Source organism: Chionomys nivalis, chromosome 2 (assembly GCF_950005125.1).
Source record: "Chionomys nivalis chromosome 2, mChiNiv1.1, whole genome shotgun sequence".
In the NCBI taxonomy this organism is placed as follows: domain Eukaryota; kingdom Metazoa; phylum Chordata; class Mammalia; order Rodentia; family Cricetidae; genus Chionomys; species Chionomys nivalis.
In genome coordinates this window covers 66,466,791-66,489,362 of record NC_080087.1, presented here as the reverse complement: position 1 = coordinate 66,489,362, position 22,572 = coordinate 66,466,791, and the positions used below count along the sequence as shown (strand labels likewise).

The following is a 22,572-nucleotide window of genomic DNA, read 5'->3' as shown; positions in this document are numbered from 1 at the left end:
AAAGGTCATGAGAGATAAAAGGAAGGGATAATAATATGATGAAGTAAAATGATGAATACATATGAAAATGTTATAACAAGGGTCTATGCCTTATTACACCACCTAATACACCAAGAAAACATTAGGCTTCTTTGATCGGAAACATAATGAATTATTTTTCCTTCTAAGAGGTTTAGCTTGGAAAATATAAAATTGTTTGCACTTCCTTCTCATTTAATGTATATAATTTCTGTCTTAGTGCTCAAATGCTATGAAGAGACACCATGATCTTGGCAATGCTTACACAAGAAAAATGTTAATTGAGGCTGGCTTACACTTTCAGAGGTTTAGTCCATTACCATTATGGTGGGAAGCCTGGTGGCATACAGACAGATATGGTGCTACAGATGTAGCATAGTTCTAAATCTACATTGGTAGACACCAGGGAGTGAGGAAGACACTGGGCCTGGTTTGAACATTTGAAACCCCAAATCCTGTACCCAATGAGACACTTCTGACAAGGTCACAGCTCCTAATCATTGTCAAGAGGAACAAACTAAAGACCAAATACTTAAAATCTATGAGACTATGGGGGTTATTTTTATTGAAACCACCCACTTCACTCCCAAGCACCATAGACTTGTAGCTATATCATAATACAAAATTGCATTCAATCCAACTTTTAAAGACCCCATAATTTATAACAGTATCAACACTATTTGAGACTCATAGCAATCTTTTAACTATAACCTCTTGTAAAATCAAAATCAAAAAGTGGATCACATACAATGGCATTGAATATTCAACACCATTTCAAATAGGAGGAAAGGAATCATAGTGAGGAAATTCTGGACCAAAGAACTTCAAACTGGGATGGGGGAGGGGGCGAAAAAAAAAAAGAACTTCAAACTGGCATGGCAAATTCTAAACTCTGCATCTCCATGTCTGATGTCAAAGAACTCTTCAGATATCCAACACTTTTCAGTTGATTACAACACACTTCTCTCTCTCTGGAACTTATTTCACTTGCTTTTAGCAGTTCTTGGTGGGTATCTCACATTTTGGCATCTTCACCATCTTGGGAGGTCCCCAAAGCGATAAAGGATTCATATTCACAGCTTCATGCAAAGCATCTCTGGGCCTTTATGGAGGGAAAGCACTGAAATATACATGGCCTCAGCAATTTTTCTTAGCTGCAGAGGGATGTGTCACAGCTCTTTCCTTGTACACTGGTCTCATAAAGTCAGATCCACATGGCCAAAGATGCTAAGTTCTGTTGCTTGCTGGAGCTGAAATGTGGGCCCCTTATTCAATTACATGTGTATCAACTTTATTTGTTAATGATTTCCTTCATTCCTTGAGCTTTACCTTAATTCCTTTTCACAAGATAAAAGCTTTGCTGGGTGGAGACACTGAGATCACCACTTCATTTATTACATTTAACATCATTTTAAAAATCTTTTCATCTCCTTCAGCACTGAACTTACTTCCTATATTACATTTCCTGGTGCTCCTTTTCTCCTCAAACTGTACATTCCATAGTTTTCCTTGGTCAGCTTGTTTTTCATTAGAGATCTGCATTAGAGTGACAACTAACCATGGGACACAGTCAATGATCGCTGACAAAACCATTAATCCAAAATTCTTCAATTTAGATTTTGGAAGATTTTCAGGGTGGGGAAGAAAAGAAGCCATATTATTTGTCAACATATCACAAGAACAGTCTCCAAGCCACTAATATTCTTCCCCTCTGAAGTTGAGCTTCCACATTTCAAATCATCCTCAGCACTGTCTTCCATCATCCTACCAGAATGGTACATTAAGACCTAGTTAAATGTCCATTTTTCTTGTCCAAGGTACCAGTCTCCCATATTCCCCAAATCATTATGAGACCTGTAATAGCAATACCCCATCTCTGATAACTTCTGTTTTAGCCAAAGTTCTATTTTTATGAATATACACCATGAATATAGCTAATCTTAAAAAAGAAAGCATTTATTTGGAGCTTGTCTCTAGTTTTGGAGGTTTAGTTCATTATCATCATGGTGGGCAAGCATGGAAGCATACAGGCAGACATTTTGCTGGAAAAGTAGCTGAGTTCTACACTAAGATATGCAGGCATCAGGAACAAGGAGCCATGGGTCCTTCCTTGGGTTTTTGAAATTTCGAAGCCTACCCATTTATTCCTTATCCTTTCAAATAATGACTGCTCCCTGACCAAGCATTCAAATTTATGAGACTGTAAAAGCCATTGTTGTTCAAACCACCAAGGTGGGTTCTTTGTTAATCCCAACTGCTGCACCAGCTCAGCCTGGATGCCAAGCCTGAGCAAGGGATGTCAGGTCAGAATTAATGAAACATGCACTCTGGATGTTGCAGAATAAGATGCCCTTTTATTGTACATCACCAAGGGGGTTTATACCTAACCCAGACAGGTGGGTCAACAGGATGAAGACCTCATCACCGGATCCTCAGGTTAGGGCCAAGGCAATGCGTACTCAGAAAGCAGGGTTGATAAACAACTCTGAGAGTAAGGAACTTATAAGTTTCTCAGAAACCCAGAACAACAAGGGCAAAAAAGGTCACCAACAGAGGAGATGAGTAGGAAGGCCAGGACTCCATTAGGTCCCAACACCCAACCATGTGGTTTATAGGCCTGTATACTGTGGAAGAAAAGTCCCATGATGTATTTTGGTTGGAAATACTACTGAATGCTATAAGTAGAACTTAATGGGACTTCTAGTGTGAGCAGGGATGACAGCAATACTGAGAAAAATGCAAAACGTGGAAGTATAATTCACAAGATTTCATAAGAAAGCAAGGACTCTAATATCAGTTTATGTTATGTACTGGCAAAGGATCCCGCTGAGGTGATCTACACCTCCCCCCATCACAAGAATTTGAGTGACATTGCATTAGGAAGTAATGGGCTGATTTCTTTGGGAAAGTCTTCAAAATACGACATTATTTTGTGGCATTGTTATTACTGGCTACTTATGAGTCTATAGTGAAAAACACGTGGCACAGAAAGATAAACAAAACTCCAATAGCTAAGGCCACAGCTTATGAGTAGTGAAACCTTAGGGTTCCTTTGCCCCAACAAAGCAAATACGAAAGTTTTTTACCAGCTTCAGTGTGCAAAAGCTGATGCAACTGGCCCAAGGGAAAGCTTCATAAAAAGTTGGAGGCAGCACTTAGTATTTCCCAGTTCATACTGGTTTAGGGAAGAAAGGATGCAACACTGAGGGAAGTCAATGAAGGGTTCAATAAGAAAAGTCTCCCAAAGGCTCATGTAACTAAACATTTGGTCCCCAGTTGGTAGTACTATTTGGGAAGGTTGTGGAACTTTACTGGGGAAAGAGGTAACTGGGAATTGTCCTTTGACGTTTTACAGCATGGCCCAACTTTCTGTTCCGGTTATGTAACATTTACTGATTGTCATGCCTTCCTTGTCATTACTGACTGTATCTCCTCTGAAAACTATAAAATAACCTTTTCCCCCCCGTAACTTGCTTTTTTGGGGGTATTCTAGCATAATAGAAAAGTAACAAATTATCTCCCTTAAGAAATTCTGAATTATTTTATTCATATTACTTCATGCATTTTAATTTCATGTTTACTAAACAGTGCTTAAGGTAAGCTTTTTTCATTAAATAGTTGAATTCATGATTCTAATAGTACTGTTGTTTTTCAAATTTTATCGATGTGGAAAGTCAACCAGAATGAAGATTGCATAGTTTATATCAATCAATGGAATGTCTGAAGTACTGCACAGCTATGAAGAGTCAACAGGTATATACAAAAACATGTTATCTTTGCTTTGGTAGTCTACACAATGTATCTTCTTGATGTCCATTATATCTACACAAGTATCCTTTGGGCATAGACAGAATAAATTCAATGGAAAATGATTATAGGGCCCTAAAACTTTATAGCATTTGATTTCATACGAAGTATAGAAACCTCAACCTGAGGAGCTTTACTTCATTTTCTCATTTCCTTGGAGGAGCACTGTACTGATACAGAAAAAGACTATACAGAAGAATTAAAAACACATTCGCAAAAATGTAAAAAGCTTTAAATAAAAATTAGGTCAAGGATATATTTTGAATAAAATAGTGGCAAAGCTTAACAACAGTAAGTAAATGATATCCTTAAGAAAACTTTAGTGTATTTTTACTTTTGGTGCTGCTAAGGGCCTCACAGATGGTAGACAAGTGCTTCTCCATAACCTCTATAGCCAGCTCCTATACTTTAATTCTTTGGGTTAAATGTTCCATTCTAATAGTTTCTTTCTTCAAATTAAATAGTAAGAAAAATTATACTTTGCTGTACAAAAGCTATTGCCAGTCAATGTAGATGCTAACTATGCCTTCTGTATTTTACCAGACAATCCATCCCTATGAGTATATTGTTCTCATTTCATAAAAAGTTCAATATTCTTTTCAGTCAATCTTGTTGATTTTCTCCAAGAACTGGCACTGAGTTTTGATTCTACTGCATGGACTGGCCTTGTGGGAGCCTAGTCTGTTTGGGTGCTCACCTTCCTAGACCTGGATGTGGGGGGAGGACCTTGGACTTCCCACAGGGCAGGAAACCCTGACTGCTCTTAGGACTGAAGAAGTAGGGGGGGAAGAGGGGTGGTGGGAGGAAAATGGGAGGAGGGAAAAATTTTTAATAAATAATAAAAAAAGAAAACTAAAAAAGAAAAAAGGAAAAGAAAGTTCAATATTCTAATTTCTTTCCCATTTAATTGCTGATGCCACACAGATAACCCCCAAATTACACAATGAACTTGAAAACTTTGTGTTGCAGTTTTACAATATCCCATGCCTTTCAGATGATAAATGTTCTGTTTAGATCTTGTCAACCTGACACCCAGGAATTACCTGGAAAGAGGGGCTCTTAAGAAATTGCCTCCATCAGGCTGGACTCTGAGCATATCTGACAAACATTTTCTGGGAGGGCCTAGTCCAATTTGGGCACTACCACCCCGTGCTAGGTGGTACTGGGTTGTATAAGGGAAGTTAAGCCATGAAAAGTGAACCAGCAGGCATACCATCTCCATTGTCTACCTTAGTTCCTGCCTCCACGCTCCTACTCTAACCCCTACTCTGGCTTATCTTAATTAACTGTAATCCATAAGATGAAATAAACACTTTACTCCCCAAGTTGGCTTTGGTCATAGGGCCAATCACAACTAAAACAAAACAATAAGTTAAGCAAAAGTTAATTCAAAAGGTGGAGCCATTCTCAGAAATTATACACATGCTCCTTTCATACTAATGTGATTTTTCATCCTGTTTTTCACAGAGGGTGCAAGAAAAAGGCCCTGGGGCAAGAACTATACCATCACAAAGTTGAGGCTGATAATCATAAATTATAAGGAAGACTTTGCAAGGAAATAAAAACCAATAACTAATTTATATCCTGAAGGCAACCAGGTATATTAATGTAGTCTTGCAACATATATGTGTGTGTATGTGTATAGTTTTAGCCTATTCTGAATTTTAATTATTCTGCAATTAATTATTTTGTAGGCTGTAACATCGAAGATTAGCTATGGAAGATGAAGACTTATTCCTCTGGTAAATCCCACAACTGTCTGACAAGTGTGTGGTTTGCATGCATATAACCATAACCAGTGATGTACTTTAACTCTTGATGAGTGTTGTTCTATCATTTAAATTAATATTTTCTTAAGACTGGATATTGTGCAAGTGAATTGGGGCTGAAGGCCTTGCTACAGTCACTTATGTTTCTGTCCAATATGAAGTCTCTGATGACTTGCAAGGTTGGAACTTCGACTAAAGACTTTGCCACACACACTACATGTATAAGGTTTTTCTCCCGTATGGATTGCCTGATGGGTAGTCAAGCTTGAACGCACACTAAAGGCTTTACCACACTTATCACATTTGTAAGGTTTTTCTCCAGTATGAGTCCTACGGTGACTTGCTAGGTGTGAATTTTGAGTGAAGACTTTACCACATTCATTGCACTTGTAAGGTTTTTCTCCAGTATGGATTGCCTGATGAGTGGTCAGACTTGAGTACACACTGAAGGCTTTGCCACACTCATTACACTTGTAAGGTTTCTCTCCTGTGTGGGTTCTGCGATGATTTGCCAGGTGTGAATTCTGAGTAAAGACCTTGCCACATTCCAGACATTTATAGGGTTTTTGTCCAGTATGGATTACTTGATGGGTATTTAGGTTTGAATGTGAATTAAAGGCTTTCCCACACTCATTGCACCTGTAAGGTTTCTCTCCAGTGTGAATTCTCTGATGAATTGCAAGGCTTGAAGTCTGACTAAAGACCTTGCCACATTCATTACATTTGTAAGGTTTTTCTCCAGTATGGATTACCCGATGGGAAGTAAGGCTTGAACGCACACTAAAAGCTTTGCCACATTCATTGCATTTGTAAGGTTTCTCCCCAGTATGAACCCTCCAATGCCTTGCTAGGTTTGAAGTCTGACTGAAGACCTTGCCACATTCTTCACATTTGTAAGGTTTCTCCCCACTGTGGACTCCGCGATGACTTGCAAGATGTGAATTTTGCGTGAAAACCTTGCCACACTCATCACACTTGTAAGGTTTTTCTCCACTATGGATTGCTTGATGGGTAGTGAGGCTGGAATACACACTAAAAGCCTTTCCACACTCATTACACTTGTAAGGTTTTTCTCCAGTATGGATTCGCCAATGATTTGCAAGGTGTGAATTCTGAGTAAAGACCTTGCCACACTCTGAACATTTGTAGGGTTTTTCTCCAGTATGGATTATCTGATGGGTATTTAGGTTTGAATGTGAATTAAAGGCTTTCCCACACTCATTGCACCTGTAAGGTTTCTCTCCAGTGTGAGTTCTCCGATGAATTGAAAGGCTTGAAGTCTGACTGAAGACCTTGCCACACTCGTTACATTTATAAGGTTTTTCACCAGTATGAATTACCTGATGATTAGTTAGGTTTGAACGAACACTAAAGGCTTTGCCACATTCATTACACTTGTATGGTTTCTCACCAGTATGAATTCTCCGATGACTTGTAAGGTGTGAATTCTGTGTGAAGACCTTGCCACATTCATTACATTTGTAAGGTTTTACTCCAGTGTGATGCCTCTCATGTACCAAAAGGTAAGAACGTCGAAAAAAAGCCTTGCCACATTGGACACATTTGTAAAGTTTCTCTCCAGTATGAATTTGCCGATGATGTGCCAGAGAAGAAGTATAACTGAAGACCTTGCCACACTCATTACATTGATAAGGTTTTTCCTTAATGTGTGCTTTACGTCTTTTCATAAGTAGTGAACAATAAACATCATATTCATATTCATGAACAATGTGAGCTTTGACACCAATAGACGAAATTTGTTCAGATGATGAAATTGAAAAGCCACTGGTGATAGACTTAAGTTCATCATCATCAATATTCTCTGTAGATGGAAATGGCTGCATTTCAAGTAAGTTCCTAAGGCATTTTCCTGTATTCTTTCTACAATCTTGATGTCCTCTATGGGTGAATTTATAACTCCTTTCACTGTCTTTCCTCTCGAAATCCTGTATGATCTTCTGGAGTTCTCTGAAGGAAGAGTCTTCAGTGCCACTGCTTTTATATCTTTCTGACACCACTGTCTGGTCTATTTCCCCTGAATTGCCGCTCTCTTTTGGTGGTAAATCTTTAATTATATGTTCAAGAGAGTTGACTAGAAGACATAACAGATTTTTCATTAATTAAGACAGATATTCCCACTGAAAAAAAAGTTCCAGCAAAATAAAATTTACTGAGTTAACTTATCAATTTTTAGAACCATAAAAGATAATGTAAGCATTATAAAATGACTGATCCCATAATTAATGTAATTAATTTATATGTAATTTAAATCATCAGGAAAAAGTGACTGTTTCAAATAACCCATGACCAAATTCTTCATATTGAGTAAAGTAGCATAAATCAGGAAAAGAATATTTTCCATCATATAAAGGTGCATACTAATTGCCAAAAAGTATAGGGCTATACTATAACTGAGGGGAGGAAAGTAGATATTAACAGCATATTCTGTAGAAATACACACTAAAGCACCAAAATAAATTAAAATGGAACGTAATAATAGTTAAATTTATATAAGTAGGTGGCAATTTTGAATTGCAAAATGATAGCTAGAAGAAAAATTGACAGAAACAGTACCAGCAAAAACAATGCAATCATCTCTTATAAACTTACCTAGACCCACTAATGACGGGCATTTTTTAACATTAACAAGCAGTGCATGTCATTTATACTCCACAGCACATAACAAAAAAAAAAAAACAATCACTTATAGGTCCTAGTAAATATTATAAAGCAATTTTGGGATTTCATGATAAAGCAAGCAGGCAAACTTATGACTACATAAGTTCATAAATTGATAAATATAGGATCTGAAGATCTAAAGCACTGTTCGTGCTTATGAGTATGCACTACTCTTGTACAAGAGCTGAGATGGGTTCTCAAGACCTACATTGGACTAATCTCAACCACCTATAATGCCAGCTCCAGGGGATCCAACAATTATGTCTGAACTCTGCAGGTACCTGAATTCCTGTGCACACATACATACACACACACATCTAATTAAAAATGACATATATTAAAAATAAAATATCACATGTTATAAAATGATAAACACTTTCATATTAAGAATAAACAGGACTTTATTACAGTAGTACAAAAAAAAAGAAACATAACATTGTCATTTAACTCCTGTGTTTTTATGTATGAAACAAAGTCATTATATAGAAAATATAATTGCATAGCCATGATTATGAAACTAAGGCTCACAATACCCAAGACATGGAATCAGCCCTCAAGTTCATCAACAGATTGATTCATAAACATAGGCATTACAGAATTATTCAATGATAAAGAACACATGGAATTCTGTCATTCATTAGAAAAACTGACAGAAATGGAGAGCACTGCATTAAGCAAAACAAATTGAATACAAAGACAAATGTAGCATGTTTTGTCTTACATGTGGAAATTTTTCTAAAAAGCCTGATTCAAAAAAAAATATAAAGTAGAAGAGAATCTATCAGGGAAGAGGAAAGAGAAAAAGTAGAGTAAAAAAAAAAGATGGGCATGATCAATTTAGATAAGTAATATGTCATGTTATGGAATATTTGTTTACACTGTGAGAATATGTGTCACTGTGATTTGGATTAATAAAAAGTAGAATGGCCAATAATTAGGCAGGAGAGAATAAGTGGGATTCCTGCAGAGAGAGAAGGAACTCTGGGAAGAAAGGGGGGAAATGCCAGTGAGACACTGAAAAAGTCAGACATATGGTACTGAGCAACATGATACAACGTATATTAATAGAGATAAGTTAATTTAAGTTATAAGAGCTAATTGGGAAAAAGCATAAAATAAGGCGCATCTTTCATAATTAATGATAAGTCTCCAAATCATTATTTGCAGGTTGGTGATCCAAAGATAGTTAGACAAGACAACTTGCTACATTTAGCACCCAACATTCAGCACATAAATCTACATAGGGCCTGAGAAAGTTGGAACAAAAAGTTCCAAGTGTGACTTTCTGGTGACCATGTTCTTTCAGGTAGGCACTTTTCTTACAGCATACAGAATCACAGGTTCTTTAAAAGATTCTGCTGTACATCAGAGCACTTGAGCAACTGGTATGCTAGGTAAAAACACCTACTGCTCTTGATCTCAGCAACTTTCCAGAGCTGGGATCATTAGGCCAAAGGAGGCAGAGCCAGTTGCCAAGCCATGTGCTCACCCTAGAAAGTAAAGTTTTGGTTCATGTGGACAGAGAAGGGTACAGACATGCATAAACTCAGATTTGAGTCAAGAAAGCCTCTGAACAGGTTACAACATACAGTGTGCTTGAATGTATGCTTAGGTGCTAAAGAAAGAAAAAATGGGTATGGAAAGTCATAACAAAATCAATCAATTAATCAATAGTTTAAAAATAATAAAGTAGAGTGAAGTAATTTTTAAAAAGCAATGTAAGGATGGGAAAAACATAGGGCTGGATCTTATATGTTGCTTTGATGACTTTAAAAATTATGAATGCTGATGAGCAAAACACAAATGCTCCTGAAAGACTATCGATTGAAAAAAAAAAAAAAAAGCTAAGTTAAGTATTTTAAGAATGTCTTAACTTCATAATGTAAGGTAGGAAATAGATGTGTTGGGGAAGATGTTATGCCTATGACTCTACAGAAAGCAAACAGCTATAAATTGCTTCAAAATTAATGAAGATCAGATTTGTTTGGGAGAAAGCTCCTAAAAGTCTTGGTTATAGAAATGAAGAAAAAAACAAGCAAACAAACAAAAAACAAGAAAAACTAAAAAACAGATGATGTACATGCTGATACCTCTACATGGGAATAGCTCTGAGACTGGATGAAACATGATAAATTGTTTGCTAAAGAGGCCTTATGATTTATTATTCCATATCATCTTTACAAATGGCATGGATAGAGGTTTGTTTATATAATCCAGAGACTTATAAAGTTAACAGATCCTTTATACCTGCTAAAACATAGAACAAAAATCACCTTTAGCTGACCTGTACACACCATTCTATATTTGTTTTAATGCAGATACATATGTTATATAAAGTTTGTGTTTTCAGAAAATAAAGGGATCAGATAACAATAAAGACAAGCATCTCAGGTGACCCAGCATTTTAGAATGTCTCTGCTGCAGTTTCCTGAAAATTCTGTATACAGGTTAATACATAGTCATCTATTATAGTCAAGCTTGTAGTCATGTTAGTTAGATTTTCTAAATATATAAATATATTTCAGTTAGACAGATAACCTTCAATCCTTTCAAAGACCTACAGATTTTGGCATTTAGAATGTTTTAAGAATTTAGGACTTTTCTCGACAATGTGACACATCTGCTCCTGGCATCACCAATCTACTTCAAGAGGATGATGGGCATAGAAGAGGCTCCTTATGGAGTTTGTTAACCATTTGGGGAAGAAACTGTTCTTGCCTGAACTATTTGACTGAAATGAGTACTGAAGCTGCTTAAAGAAGATGTTCCTGCTTCATGAAAAAGTCTGCCAGACATTCTGCAGGACAGAGAAGAAAGTGACTGACACACTGCCAATATAGGTGGAACTGTCCTTGAAATTTCCCGCTTCATGGGAAAGTGTGCCAGATACTGTGGGCCTGTGGGCTGACAATGAGTGCTTGCAATGATACAGAAGAACTTTGGGAGACCAGGCAGCGAGATGTCTCTGTCAATTTTAGAGTTCTGGAGGTTGCTTACAATGCACTTCCTGTTAACTTAGGCAATATGATATCCTTGTTGAGGTCTTTGATGGAGTTGAAGAATAGTTATAATTATAGTTTTCCTTAGTTATGATAAAAGATCAAATAGATATAAATATTGTACCTATAATAATTGCTTGATACCTGTTTTGTCATATGTAATCTTGCTATGTTAAAGTTAAAACCTTCCATTTTATTTAGATAGAAAAGGGAGGTGATTTGGGAGGTGATGTATGCTGTGCATATGTTTTATTGCCATCGGTTAATGAAGAAGCTGCTTTCAGCCAATGGCTTAACAGAGTAAAGCCAGGCTGAAAGAGATATAGAGAGAAAGTAGGTGGAGTAAGTGAGACACCATGTAGCCACTGAGGGAGACAGATGTGCCCCCAGAACTTTACTGGTAAACCACAAACCACATGGTAAAATTTAAAATAATAGAAATGAGTTCATTTGAGATGTAAGAGCTAGCTAGAAACATGAATAGGCTAACAAGCTGAACAGTGTTTTAAATAATATAGTTTCTGTGTGGTTATTTTGGGTCTAGGCAGCCAGGAAACAAAAGAGCTGCCTCTGACTACACATAGATGCATTGGTTATTAACACATGGTCTATTACTTAACTTGGCAACTAGCAATAATGTCACAAACATAAGTCACAAGAACAATATAGCCATGACATGTACATGTCATCATTAGTCTTCAGTATCTACACTCAAAAGTTGAGCTGCCTTATTGATTATACAGTAGTTCTATTTACTTTTTCTGATTTGCCTGTAATTAGTTCTCATTAATGAATCCCAATCTAGATTCCGAACAACAGAGAACCCAAATTCCCTTTCTACCACATCCAGATCAAGGCTCACCTTTTCCACAATAGCTATCTTTCCAAGTGAAGGTGACATTCACTTTGGTAAAAATTGGCATCTCTGCAAAATAGTAATGCTGAACTTCATTTCATGTATCATTTCTCTTCAGTAAATACGTGTTAAAGTTAGGCATCATGATGCGTACCTCTAATCCATCTGAGCAGTCTGAGTGGCCTGTGCAATGTTCATCTCAAAAAAAGAATACATAAAAAGTAAAATGGAAAGAATACAACATTTCTAATGGGGTGGGAGCCTGGTATGGTTCTAGCTTAGCTAGGCCCTAGGTGTAAGCACCACCTCTTGCCTACCACACACACACACACACACACACATGCACGTCCCCATTTTCAGGCGGGCTGTTTTCATGCTGGCTTATGTCAGGTTTTACATTTTGGCTATTAATTCACTTTTGGATATATGGTATGCAAATTACTTGTCCACACTCAGAGGGAAATACCTAATGCAAAGTAACAAAAGCCTGTTTCATTTGGTTCTTCTCAGTCATGGTAGGTTTCACAATGGTGACAATAAGTACGGAAGAGGAAACATTATGAGAAAGAGGTAAAAGACAGATGTTATTATATCATCTGGCAACTCAGCTTTTGAGTAATGTCTGCACTATTCTTGTTGCTATTTTTAGTAGCAAAATTATTTAATTTACCTGTGTGTACATAAATAGCTGCCTCTGTGCACACACACACGTGTGTGTGTGTGTGTGTATTATGAGTTTTATTTGTCCAGGAAAATGAAGTTCTAAATATGATAACATTTATCATCCCAGAGAAAATTTTACTGAAAAAAATGAACCAAGTAGGAAACCATTATGTGTTGTTTTGTGTTAGCCTAATTATTTCAGTTTTTAAGTTTTATTTCTATTGAGACAGACTCTCACTACATAATTGGAATTCAATTATGTAGATCAGCTTTGTCTCAAACTCATAAAGATCCCCCTGCCTCTGCTTCTCAAGTGCTGGGATTAAAGGCATGTACCACCAGGCCCAGCTTAGCCTTACTAATACATCATTATGTTCAACATTAGTCCTTCTCAGGGTGGCTCATCCAGTTACCTATTTCCAATTAGATTCACCTCTTCAAAGTTCTACGTCAGGGAAGCATGGAGGCCCACACACATAATTATATCAGTTGTCAGGCTAAAGCAGGAGAACTGAGAGTTCCATGCTAGCCTGGTCTGCAGAGATAAGATTGCTACCCATCCTCCTCCCACACAGAACGTTCCATTTCACATTGTCAAAGAGAGTCAAACATTTCACCATGAACCTTGTATAGCACCTCTGTCAAAATTTAATCAAATGGCCATCAATGGTACCTCATGCATCTAATCCTAGCACTTGGAAGGCTGAGACAGGATGCTTACCAAGAGCTACACAGTGAGTTTCAGATCAGTCTGAAATGAAGAGTGAGACACTACCTCAAATACACAAAGAAGAAAAAAGATTAAAAACAAACAAAACTACCAGGACACCACGAGAGAGTTAAAGGCTAAAGTTCTCTACTTGTAAAGGATAGTGACAGACTTATGTTTCCCATAGAAACCCTGACTTGCCAATGCACAGCGATGCAGCTTCCACACTACCCTCTGAGAGCTTACCTGTCCTCACAGCTCTCACATATTCTTGTCCATTTGGTTTTCTGGTTATTACTGCCTTACTCTCCACGATCCAGGACCCTTTCTCTTCTTCCAACATAGACATAATATTCAGATTAGGAACTGTGACTCCTGTTTATAAAAAGACAGTAATACCATGTAGTGAGGTTTTTATAGAATATCTGTCCTATGCTAATGTGGGGAGAGAGCATGCTTCATATAAATCTAGAAAAATACAAAATCATTACTGACAGCCTCCTTCTGGGAGTTTAATGGACAGATATCTAGTTATGTATCAAAATGATTGAATCAAAAGTTGAGGGAAAGAAAGCAAAGAACTGGATTAGTGAGATTCTAATACAGTCATTTGTATCTAGGGTAAACATAAAATATAATAGCTGTTCCTCACTATATATAGGGCAGCAGTAGAATGTATTAGTGTTAGTTGAAGGTACCAAACCATGAAGAAACCACAGTAGAGAAGAGTGACTGCTTTCTATGTTTATAGATTTGTTTTCTGTTGTATGATTTTGGCTACAGGACTATCCAGACACACCTGGAGATCTTGCACTATTAGGTACTGCAAGCAATACAAAAAAAGAAGTAAAGGTTTTGGGAATGTGATGATTTCCTCCAGAAAGCATATAGACCAAAGGGGCTTTGATACTCCTAATACAACTTTTGTGTACAGTCAATAAATATGCTTCTGAACAGAGGTTCAAAGTTCAGGTCACAGAAACTGTTTCTCCCTGTTGCCAGAGGGCCTAAAATTTACATCTTCACGTGACTCTCCTTCTTTGAACACCCCACGCAACACAGAACACTCAACATTGGATACTTTAAACACAAATCTAGGTGACATGAGTCATGTGTAGTGACATATGCCAGTAATTCCAGCACTAGGGAATGTGAGGCAAAAAAAAAAAAAACAAACCAACCAAAAAAAACCTCTTAAGTTCAAGGCTTCTACACTATATAACTCAAGAGATCAAAACAAAAACAAAATCTACCACAAGGGGCAGAAATAACACCCAGTGCTTGTTGGTGAAAAAGTTTTAGGTTCTATTCCCAATGCAGAGCAAGAGAAGGAAGAGGGCAGTGGGAGGAAGGAAGGAGGGGCCACATGGTTCCCCCAAAGGCATGGAAAGAAAACTACAAAGTTACATGGCAAAGATTCCCAACTCTTGAAGGAAGTCATCCTTACCGAGGGAGACCAGGTTGCTGTAGTTCTCCAACATGACATCCCTGTGCAAAGCCTTCTGTGCAGGGTCCAGGCATTCCCACTCCTCCTGAGAGAACTCTATGGCCACATCACTGAAAGTCAACTTCCCCTAAAAGGAAACAAACACATTTCACTATGTGGACATTTAGGATCTTTACAAAAAGACAAGAAAAGGGGAAAAAACAGAAAGACTGAGTTGATGAGACCAAACCACCACCACTCTGTGAGATTACAAACTATATATGTGATGTGGGAAGTCCTCCTATATATGTGGTGCTTTTATTGGTTAATGAATAAAGAAACTGCTTTGGTCTGGCAGGGTAAAATAGAGATAGGTGAGGAAAACTAAGTGAATGCTGGGAGAAAGAAGGAGGAATCAGTGAGAAGTCATGTAGCCCTGGATGGACAAAACTTTATCCAGAAAGCCAAAGCCATGTGATAATACACAGATTAATAGAAATGGGTTAAATTAAGATATAAGAGTTAGCCAATAACAAGCTAGAACAAATGGGCCAAGCAGTGATTTAATTAATAGTTTCTCTGTGGTTATTTCAGGAGTCTGGGTGGCCAGGGAACACACAAACAGCCTTCCTATAACACATGTTTTTGCCTAGTTCTCAGACATACAGTTCACCAGGCATCTCCAGAGTGATAAGAATGGATTTGTTTCCTATGATTATGATAAAAGGTAAAATGAAGTCCCGAGTTACAGGACAATTTCCAGGGCCCAAGACGACCAAGGCAGGAATAGGTTCGAACTTCAGGTCTTAGTCCCCATCCTCCATGGAGAGGATTGGGGCTGAAGGCATGAGTGAATACCAATGACCAAAGGGATTAAGTAATATGTGAATAATGGAATCTTCATGAAACCTCAAATCAGTTTAAAGCTTTCACCCTACATTCTGCTATGGGAAAGTACTAAAGAGTGGCTTACCCAAGGAGGGAGTGAAAGTCACAGCCCATCTCATGTACATTGCTTTTTGTGTCTTCTCTGAACAACCTGTCATCTCGAGTCTTTGGAATGTTCTTTATAATAAATAGGAAAAGGTAAAGGGTTTCCTTGGTTTTGTAAGTTGCCCTAAGAAATGAACCATAAAACTGAGGAGGAAGCTGTATAGATCCTTATTAAGCATATTCTGTGAAACTGAGTCCTCCAGCTGTTTAGTGTCAGAATGCAACTGAATTAGCTGACACTGGGCTGCAGTACATTGCAGAACTACTTGACTGGTATGTAAGAAAAAAACTTTCTGATTAATGAGTGTACAAGACCTACCCTTATTTCTCCTATGTTCCTAAACTAAGATGCATCAGAACAACACTGTATGTCCCTAATGTTATTCTGCTTTGTAATGAGATATTATGGTATCACGTCACAGAGCATTTCTCATGTTTGTAGACAATACAAAAATAAACAAAAGCCAACACAAGGTCTGCTCCTTTCATTCACTGCCCACTCTGATAAACGTTCACTGTGTCCTCCGAAACCTTTTTTCACCCCCTTTTGCCCAATTCCCCTAACTACCACTTGGTACTTATTTGATAAAAGAAAAAGAAAAACAAACAGGCTCACCTCAATTCAAGTGGCAGATAAGATGTTTGACACACCCAGTTCAGTTTCTAGCTGAGCTAATTCATGCAGTGTCTTCTGTGATGACATAATGGGACTTAAGAAGTCAGCTCAGTGCCATGACACAGGCTTATTATCCCAGCACTTTAAAGGCTGGGGTGTCAGGATCTCTATGAATTCAAGGCCGGACTGTACTGCATATTGAGTGCAGGGCTAGAGTGGGCTTATTACTTTGTATGTTTAAATGTTTGTTAAGATGTATGTCTGGGTAAGACAGGAGTACCTGGTGCCCAAGAAGGCCAGAGGAGGGTGTTAGGTTCTCTGAAACTGAAGTTACAAATGGTGATGAGCCTCCATGTAGATGCTAAGAATACAACACAGCTCCTCTGGAGGACCAGCCAGATCTTTTACCTGCTGAGTCATCTCTATCTCTGTAGCCCCCCCCCCCCAATCATTTTATAAGCAAAAAAGCTGAAGGTACAGCTCAAGATCCTATGTTCACTTGTCAGCAGTAAAAATATGTAGGAAAACAAAACATGATATTAAATAAACCCAAACATTAAAACTATCATGATCACCATTTTCTCCAGAGGATAGAAAGCAGAGAGGTGACTAGCCAGGCATGCAGCAATCATTACCACTCAGTGAGAGGAAAAGAAGGTGGTGAAGAGAACAGCAGACGTAGATTTACTAAAATTAACACACTGATGTGGTTACAACACAGAACCAGGTTAATCAAGAGGACTATGTTTCCTCATCACAGTCTCATGAAACATGCAATCCAACAAAAAACACTCTGCTTTATACACAAATTTATCAACAATATGTAGACTTTTGGATTTTAGCAATGAAACCTGAGATGGTGTGAAAATACAGGAACCACTTAGAAGGGTATAATTCTAATACTAAGCCTAGAGGGGTATTTGTAGCACTTATCAAGAATCCAATCAAGATGTGTTCACTGAACACTATGTGAGAACTATGTACATTCATGTATAGAATGTTCCCACAAGACTGTGAAAAAGCATTGGAAATGGTAACTTACTTTTGTAAAACCAAGCCTCTGGAGGGTGAAGCTACAGATTTTACTATGGGGTCAAGGCCAGTCTGAACTATATAGAGTTCCAGAAAACAGAGTGAAAGACTGTCACAAAAGAAAGGAGTATGTCAGGCAGTGATAGCACACACCTTTACTCCCAGGACTTGGGATGCAGTGGTTGGTAGATCTCTGTGAGTTTGAGGCCAGCCTACAAAGCAAGTTCCAGGACAGCCAGGGCTATACAGAGAATCCCTGAGAATCCCTGTCTTGGAAAATCAAAAAGAAAAATAGAAAACAAAAGAAAATGAGAGAGATAGAGAGATATAGAGAGATATAGAGATAGAGATAGAGAGAGAGAGAGAGAAGCTACTCTACTTTCCTAATGGGAAAACTTACAAAATAAAGCACCCTAAAAAACTTTTTAAACTCCTGAAAGAACTGCAGCTGTGGTTTCCTGGTGTCTGACAAACAGTAATAGACAAGGAAAAGAATGCTTCAATTCACTTCCTAAAATTCAGGACTGCTTCCAAATTTATGATAAAAGAGTCTGTTTGGGATACACATTGACATTTTTACTTTTGAATATTCAATACTAATTAATAGGAGGAAAATATTATTGTGTTTTTTATTACAAGGAAACATGCTCCCAAGACTGAAAAATAGAATTACTTTTATCAGAAATGTGAGATTCAGAAGAGTCACATGGGAACAGCAGGGTCTACAGGATAGAAGTTCTGAGAATGTTCACAGAGCCCCCTTTGTTGAGCACTCAGACTGGTTCATACTGACAGCTCAGGCAGTAAAGTGCTTGCCTGGAAAGCAAGTGGACCTGAGCTTGTATCCCCAGCATCATGTAAAAGCTGAGAGCATCTGTAAACTCAGTACTGTACTAGTGGAGAGACAAATCCATGGTGCTTAGTGCCCAGCCAGCTTAACCAATTAATGATCTCCAGATCCTATAAGACATGCTGTATCAAATTAAGAGTAGTAAGCCACTCAGGAAGATAACTGATTTGACTTCTGGCCTTCAAACATGCCTACAACATATGAGCATACACTCACATGAACAAGTACATACTCCACATACACAGAGAGATGATGATAGCCCAGAATGTACTGAGGAAGCAGCCTTAGCTACACAAAAAGATAATCTTACTCTCTCTGAAAACAAGGGAGAAAAAAACCCTAATATCTTAATGGTGAAATACAACACCCTCTAACCCTTATCCCAATTTTAGTTGTTGAGATGTTCTTTTGGAAACAATGACCACTGACATTATATCCTGCAGTATACTGGGCTATGAAGAATGCGGTTTCACATGAAGGTCTCCTTATCCCCATAATTGAAGAAGTATCTGTGTGTGCATGTCAACATGTGATTTCAAAGTATAGCATCTTTTTCCTACATCTAGAGAGCTAACAGTCCACTTAGGTAGCCCACCTGGTCAATCCTTACTAGGCAATCCTTAGCACAAGGGCTGCTTCTAGAACATATGCAATAGCAGTTTCTTCCATGTTCTATATCACAGGATTATTGTGAGATGAAATCTAGTGAACACAACAAAGGCTAAGGAAAAACAGGAGGAAGAGCAAGTCAAATGTCTGTGCTACACTCAGTGCAGGACAGCAGCTTCCATGCCTAACACTTCAGGGAGAGCAGAAAAAAATGGGGGGGGGGAGACGACGACAGTGGCTCACTGTACCTTCATGGCAGACATTACTGGTTCTTTCTGTTTCTTCATTCTCCTCCTCCCAGCTTCTTCCTTGAGTAACCTGAGTATTCAGAAGTCAGTCCTGAATACCAAAAGCACACAATTAATTTATCACAGGTTTGTGAAGTGCTTTCATTAATAAAACGATAATTTTCTGAATAATATTAAAAGAGAATGGGCCTGCATACATATACAATGCTAGCACTAAAGGCTGATGATTGTGAACTCAAGGCCAGTCAGGCTAGTGATTTTCAGGCCTTACGGAACTAGTAGAACTAGCAAAACCTTCTCTCAAAAATAGTAAAATATAATGTTCCAGATAAACACAGCCACTTCCCTTCCCTTTTGGAGATGAAGGCACAATATACTGCCCAGACTGGACTTGAACTCATCATCCTCCTGCCTGAGTCTCCTGCGAGTTGGGATTACAGGGACATTCAAAACAGCTAAGCAAGGCACCCACTTCCTGTACCACAGCCAGAGTCATTGGGAGGAATTCACCATGCAGAAGGATGGACCTGTTTAGTCCACTGCAGCAAGGGGCTGGCTGTAAGGACGATAAACTACTGCAGGAGAGACAACAAGAAAGTTGACACTTTTAGAAAAGAGGAGAACACCCCACCACTCCTCCATACCACACCTGTGAAACCAAAGGGTGACCTTGTCTAAAGGAGTCACATCACTGTTCTGGCTGAAGAAGGTCTAAACGGGGGCAGTATCCTCCAACCTCAACATTATTTATTCACTTGGAAAGTGCCTTAAGCTATCTTTTCCAGGCTGCCTTAAACTGTCCATATTCCTACCCCAGCTTTGCTTCCACACGCTGACATTACCGGTGTGTGCCAACACGCCCTGCACAATACGTGCCCGGCAGATACACATTTTGCAATTCTCTTTCTAACCACCAACATTTAAGCAAAGCTTTTTCAACAAAAAGGCAAGCTCATTAACAATAACCCTATTAACCCATCAACTCCTCCCTTATCTAGCCTCTCCCTCCCTCATTCTGCACTGTCTCCTTGACACCTTCCACCAGCTTTTCTTTCTCTCCAGCCACCCTCCACACAATGGCAGTTCAGCTCGTGTGCCCTCACCTCCCGTTGCTTTCTGTACTCCAGACCCTGCTTTCTGTATTCCCTCCGACAGGCCAGTTATCCCGCCGCAAGCCGGTCCACTGTCATCCGCAGCTTCATCCCTCTCTAGTCCCCTCATCGCCCGGCTCTTCCCGCAGCAACGACAGTCAAGTCTCCTCCCCAGCCGCAGAAGCGTCTGAATCCGTGTCCCTGATCCTTTCTGGATGCTTCTTCTCTGGGCAGCCCTCGCCTCGCTCTGCTGCCATCTCTCTCCCATGTCCCTACTTTCTCAGTCTCGCGGCTCCCCGCGTCACGCGGGTTGAGCTGGGCGCACACAATACGGTTCCCGGGCATGGGTAAAGGTTCTCCGCCCCAGCTCCTAGGCAGGCAACCAGTCTAAAGGCTCTGGGCAAACTCACCGGACTACAGGACTTGACCTGCACTGAACTGCTTCCGGGCCGCGGCGGAAGTGCTTCCAAGCCAGCTCCGGGAAAGTAGGCGGGGTCAGACAGAGTGATTGACGTTGTCGAGGGGCGTTACTCGAGGGTATAGACGGACTGAGGTGAAAATGTAAGGGAGGTCGGTGAGTACGGGTGGAGTCCGGAGTCCAGAACTTCGGCAGGGCAGGAGAAGGGTGGTCAGGCTAGGGAGGGTTTCAAAGCGAGATGGCGTGATGAGGGCTGAGAACCAGCTGGTAAGGGAATGTGGACGGGGCCAAGGCCCAAGTGATGGACTAAAGTGGAGGGTGGGCATAGCACGCTCCTGGAAAGTGTACAAAAACAAAACAAAATAAAAAAGGTGAGAGTGGGCGGAGCCAGTCCTGTAGGAGGGTTAGGGGCCAGGTTACTCTCCAGCACAGTGTTACCAGCCTCCGCTTATTTTCCCTTCGGAGCCCAGCTCTAAGTAGGGCAGAGTCAATAAGTAGCCATGGGTATGCGTGAGTAGGAGAGGCAAAGTCCATGGTGAGCTTTTTTTTTTTTATTTTTAATTTGAAGAGTCTTTTTTAAAAAATAATCGCCTATTTTTCAGTGTTATAATTGTTTTGTGTTACAAAAAAAAGAATTGTATTCGCCAAAGTCCTTACTGTTTGACATTGAAGATCAATGCTTTTCTTTAAAAGTGTCATCTTTCCCCTTTGTAATAAAAATAACAATTTAAAAATGCTCCAAGTGCTTTTTGGTCTGGACGTTTGAAACATGTAAACCACTTTTTTTTTTCTCATTCGCTATTGAATGCTCTTACTTTATATACTTTAAATAGAAGCAAATGCTTGCATTCAAATACATGTTTTTAAAGATATTTGTAACCGCAGCATTCAAATTCAGCTGTGGGAAAACAATTGGAATAATTTGAGGAATGTCTAGTGAAAACATTTTCTTCTCATTTTTTCATCGGGTAGCAGATTTACCTTTCGCTGCGGATTTCCAAAGGAGGTACACACAGAATTCAACAAGTTATCATGAGTACAGAACAATGAAAGTTTCCAAGTGCAATCAGATACATAATCCACTTTTAAGTAGATGATAAACATTGATCATTTTCACCCTCCACCATTTTCTCTTTTATCCCACTACTGCTGAAACCTTTAATATATGCATTTTATTGGTAGACAGTCACATGATACCAATCCTGTTGAAATCAGCCTCTAAGAGCCTGGACATCCTCCTTGGCATCAAAATAAAACAGATGTATCTCAAATGTCCTTCAAAACTCCATGTTCTGGAACAGGCTGACCCCCTTACTTTGAAGTAGAAGAAAAAGAAAAGAAAACAGCCACGGTTATTGAAAACATTATATTGCTTCTGAGAACAGCTAGAGGGTAAACCCTTCCCATGTGGCTACTGTTATTCATCTCAGGGTTTATAAGTGTCTGGGGGGAGGGTGTGAACTGGGGGCTCAACCATAGATCAGAGACTCTGCTTGACTTGAAAACCTCTCACTTGGGAATTCCAGTGATGCTTTCCAGAGGGTTTCCACAGTCCCTTCTGCTGTATACTATAAGCACCTGATTTGATGATGTTAATTTGTGTCTTCTCTCAAATATAATATTTTTGTATCTACCTGCACATTCTATCAATCTGCTACTTGCTGTGTGTTCCCCAAACATAAGCTCATAGGCAAGTTTACTGTGACAAGCACAATTCTCTACTGTAGAGGCATGCAGGTCTTAGATCCAATGAGAAAATACCTGTTTATCCTGCACAGAGACATGTCAC

General features: G+C 39.0%; 1 protein-coding gene across 1 annotated transcript; it reads right to left on the bottom strand.

The window, feature by feature from the left end:
- Positions 1–203: 203 nt before the first annotated feature.
- On the bottom strand, positions 204–20,720 carry LOC130870395 (zinc finger protein 160-like). Its single transcript, XM_057763113.1, has 5 exons — positions 20,378–20,720; positions 19,275–19,365; positions 14,948–15,074; positions 13,747–13,875; positions 204–7,686 (listed from the first exon to the last, which is right to left on the bottom strand). Exons 2-5 carry the CDS (start codon positions 19,311–19,313, stop codon positions 5,729–5,731), a joined length of 2,253 nt encoding a protein of 750 aa, XP_057619096.1. The 5' UTR covers positions 19,314–19,365; positions 20,378–20,720; the 3' UTR covers positions 204–5,728.
- Positions 20,721–22,572: the final 1,852 nt, after the last annotated feature.

Excerpts from the sequence above, each read along its gene's own strand:
- LOC130870395 (XM_057763113.1), bottom strand. The coding sequence starts at position 19,313 with ATGAAGAAACAGAAAGAACCAGTAATGTCTGCCATGAAG. Across the intron at positions 13,876-14,947 it reads CAGCAACCTGGTCTCCCTCG|GAGTCACAGTTCCTAATCTG; the intron begins GTAAGGATGACT and ends TTTTATAAACAG. Across the intron at positions 7,687-13,746 it reads TGTGAGAGCTGTGAGGACAG|TCAACTCTCTTGAACATATA; the intron begins GTAAGCTCTCAG and ends TATGTCTTCTAG.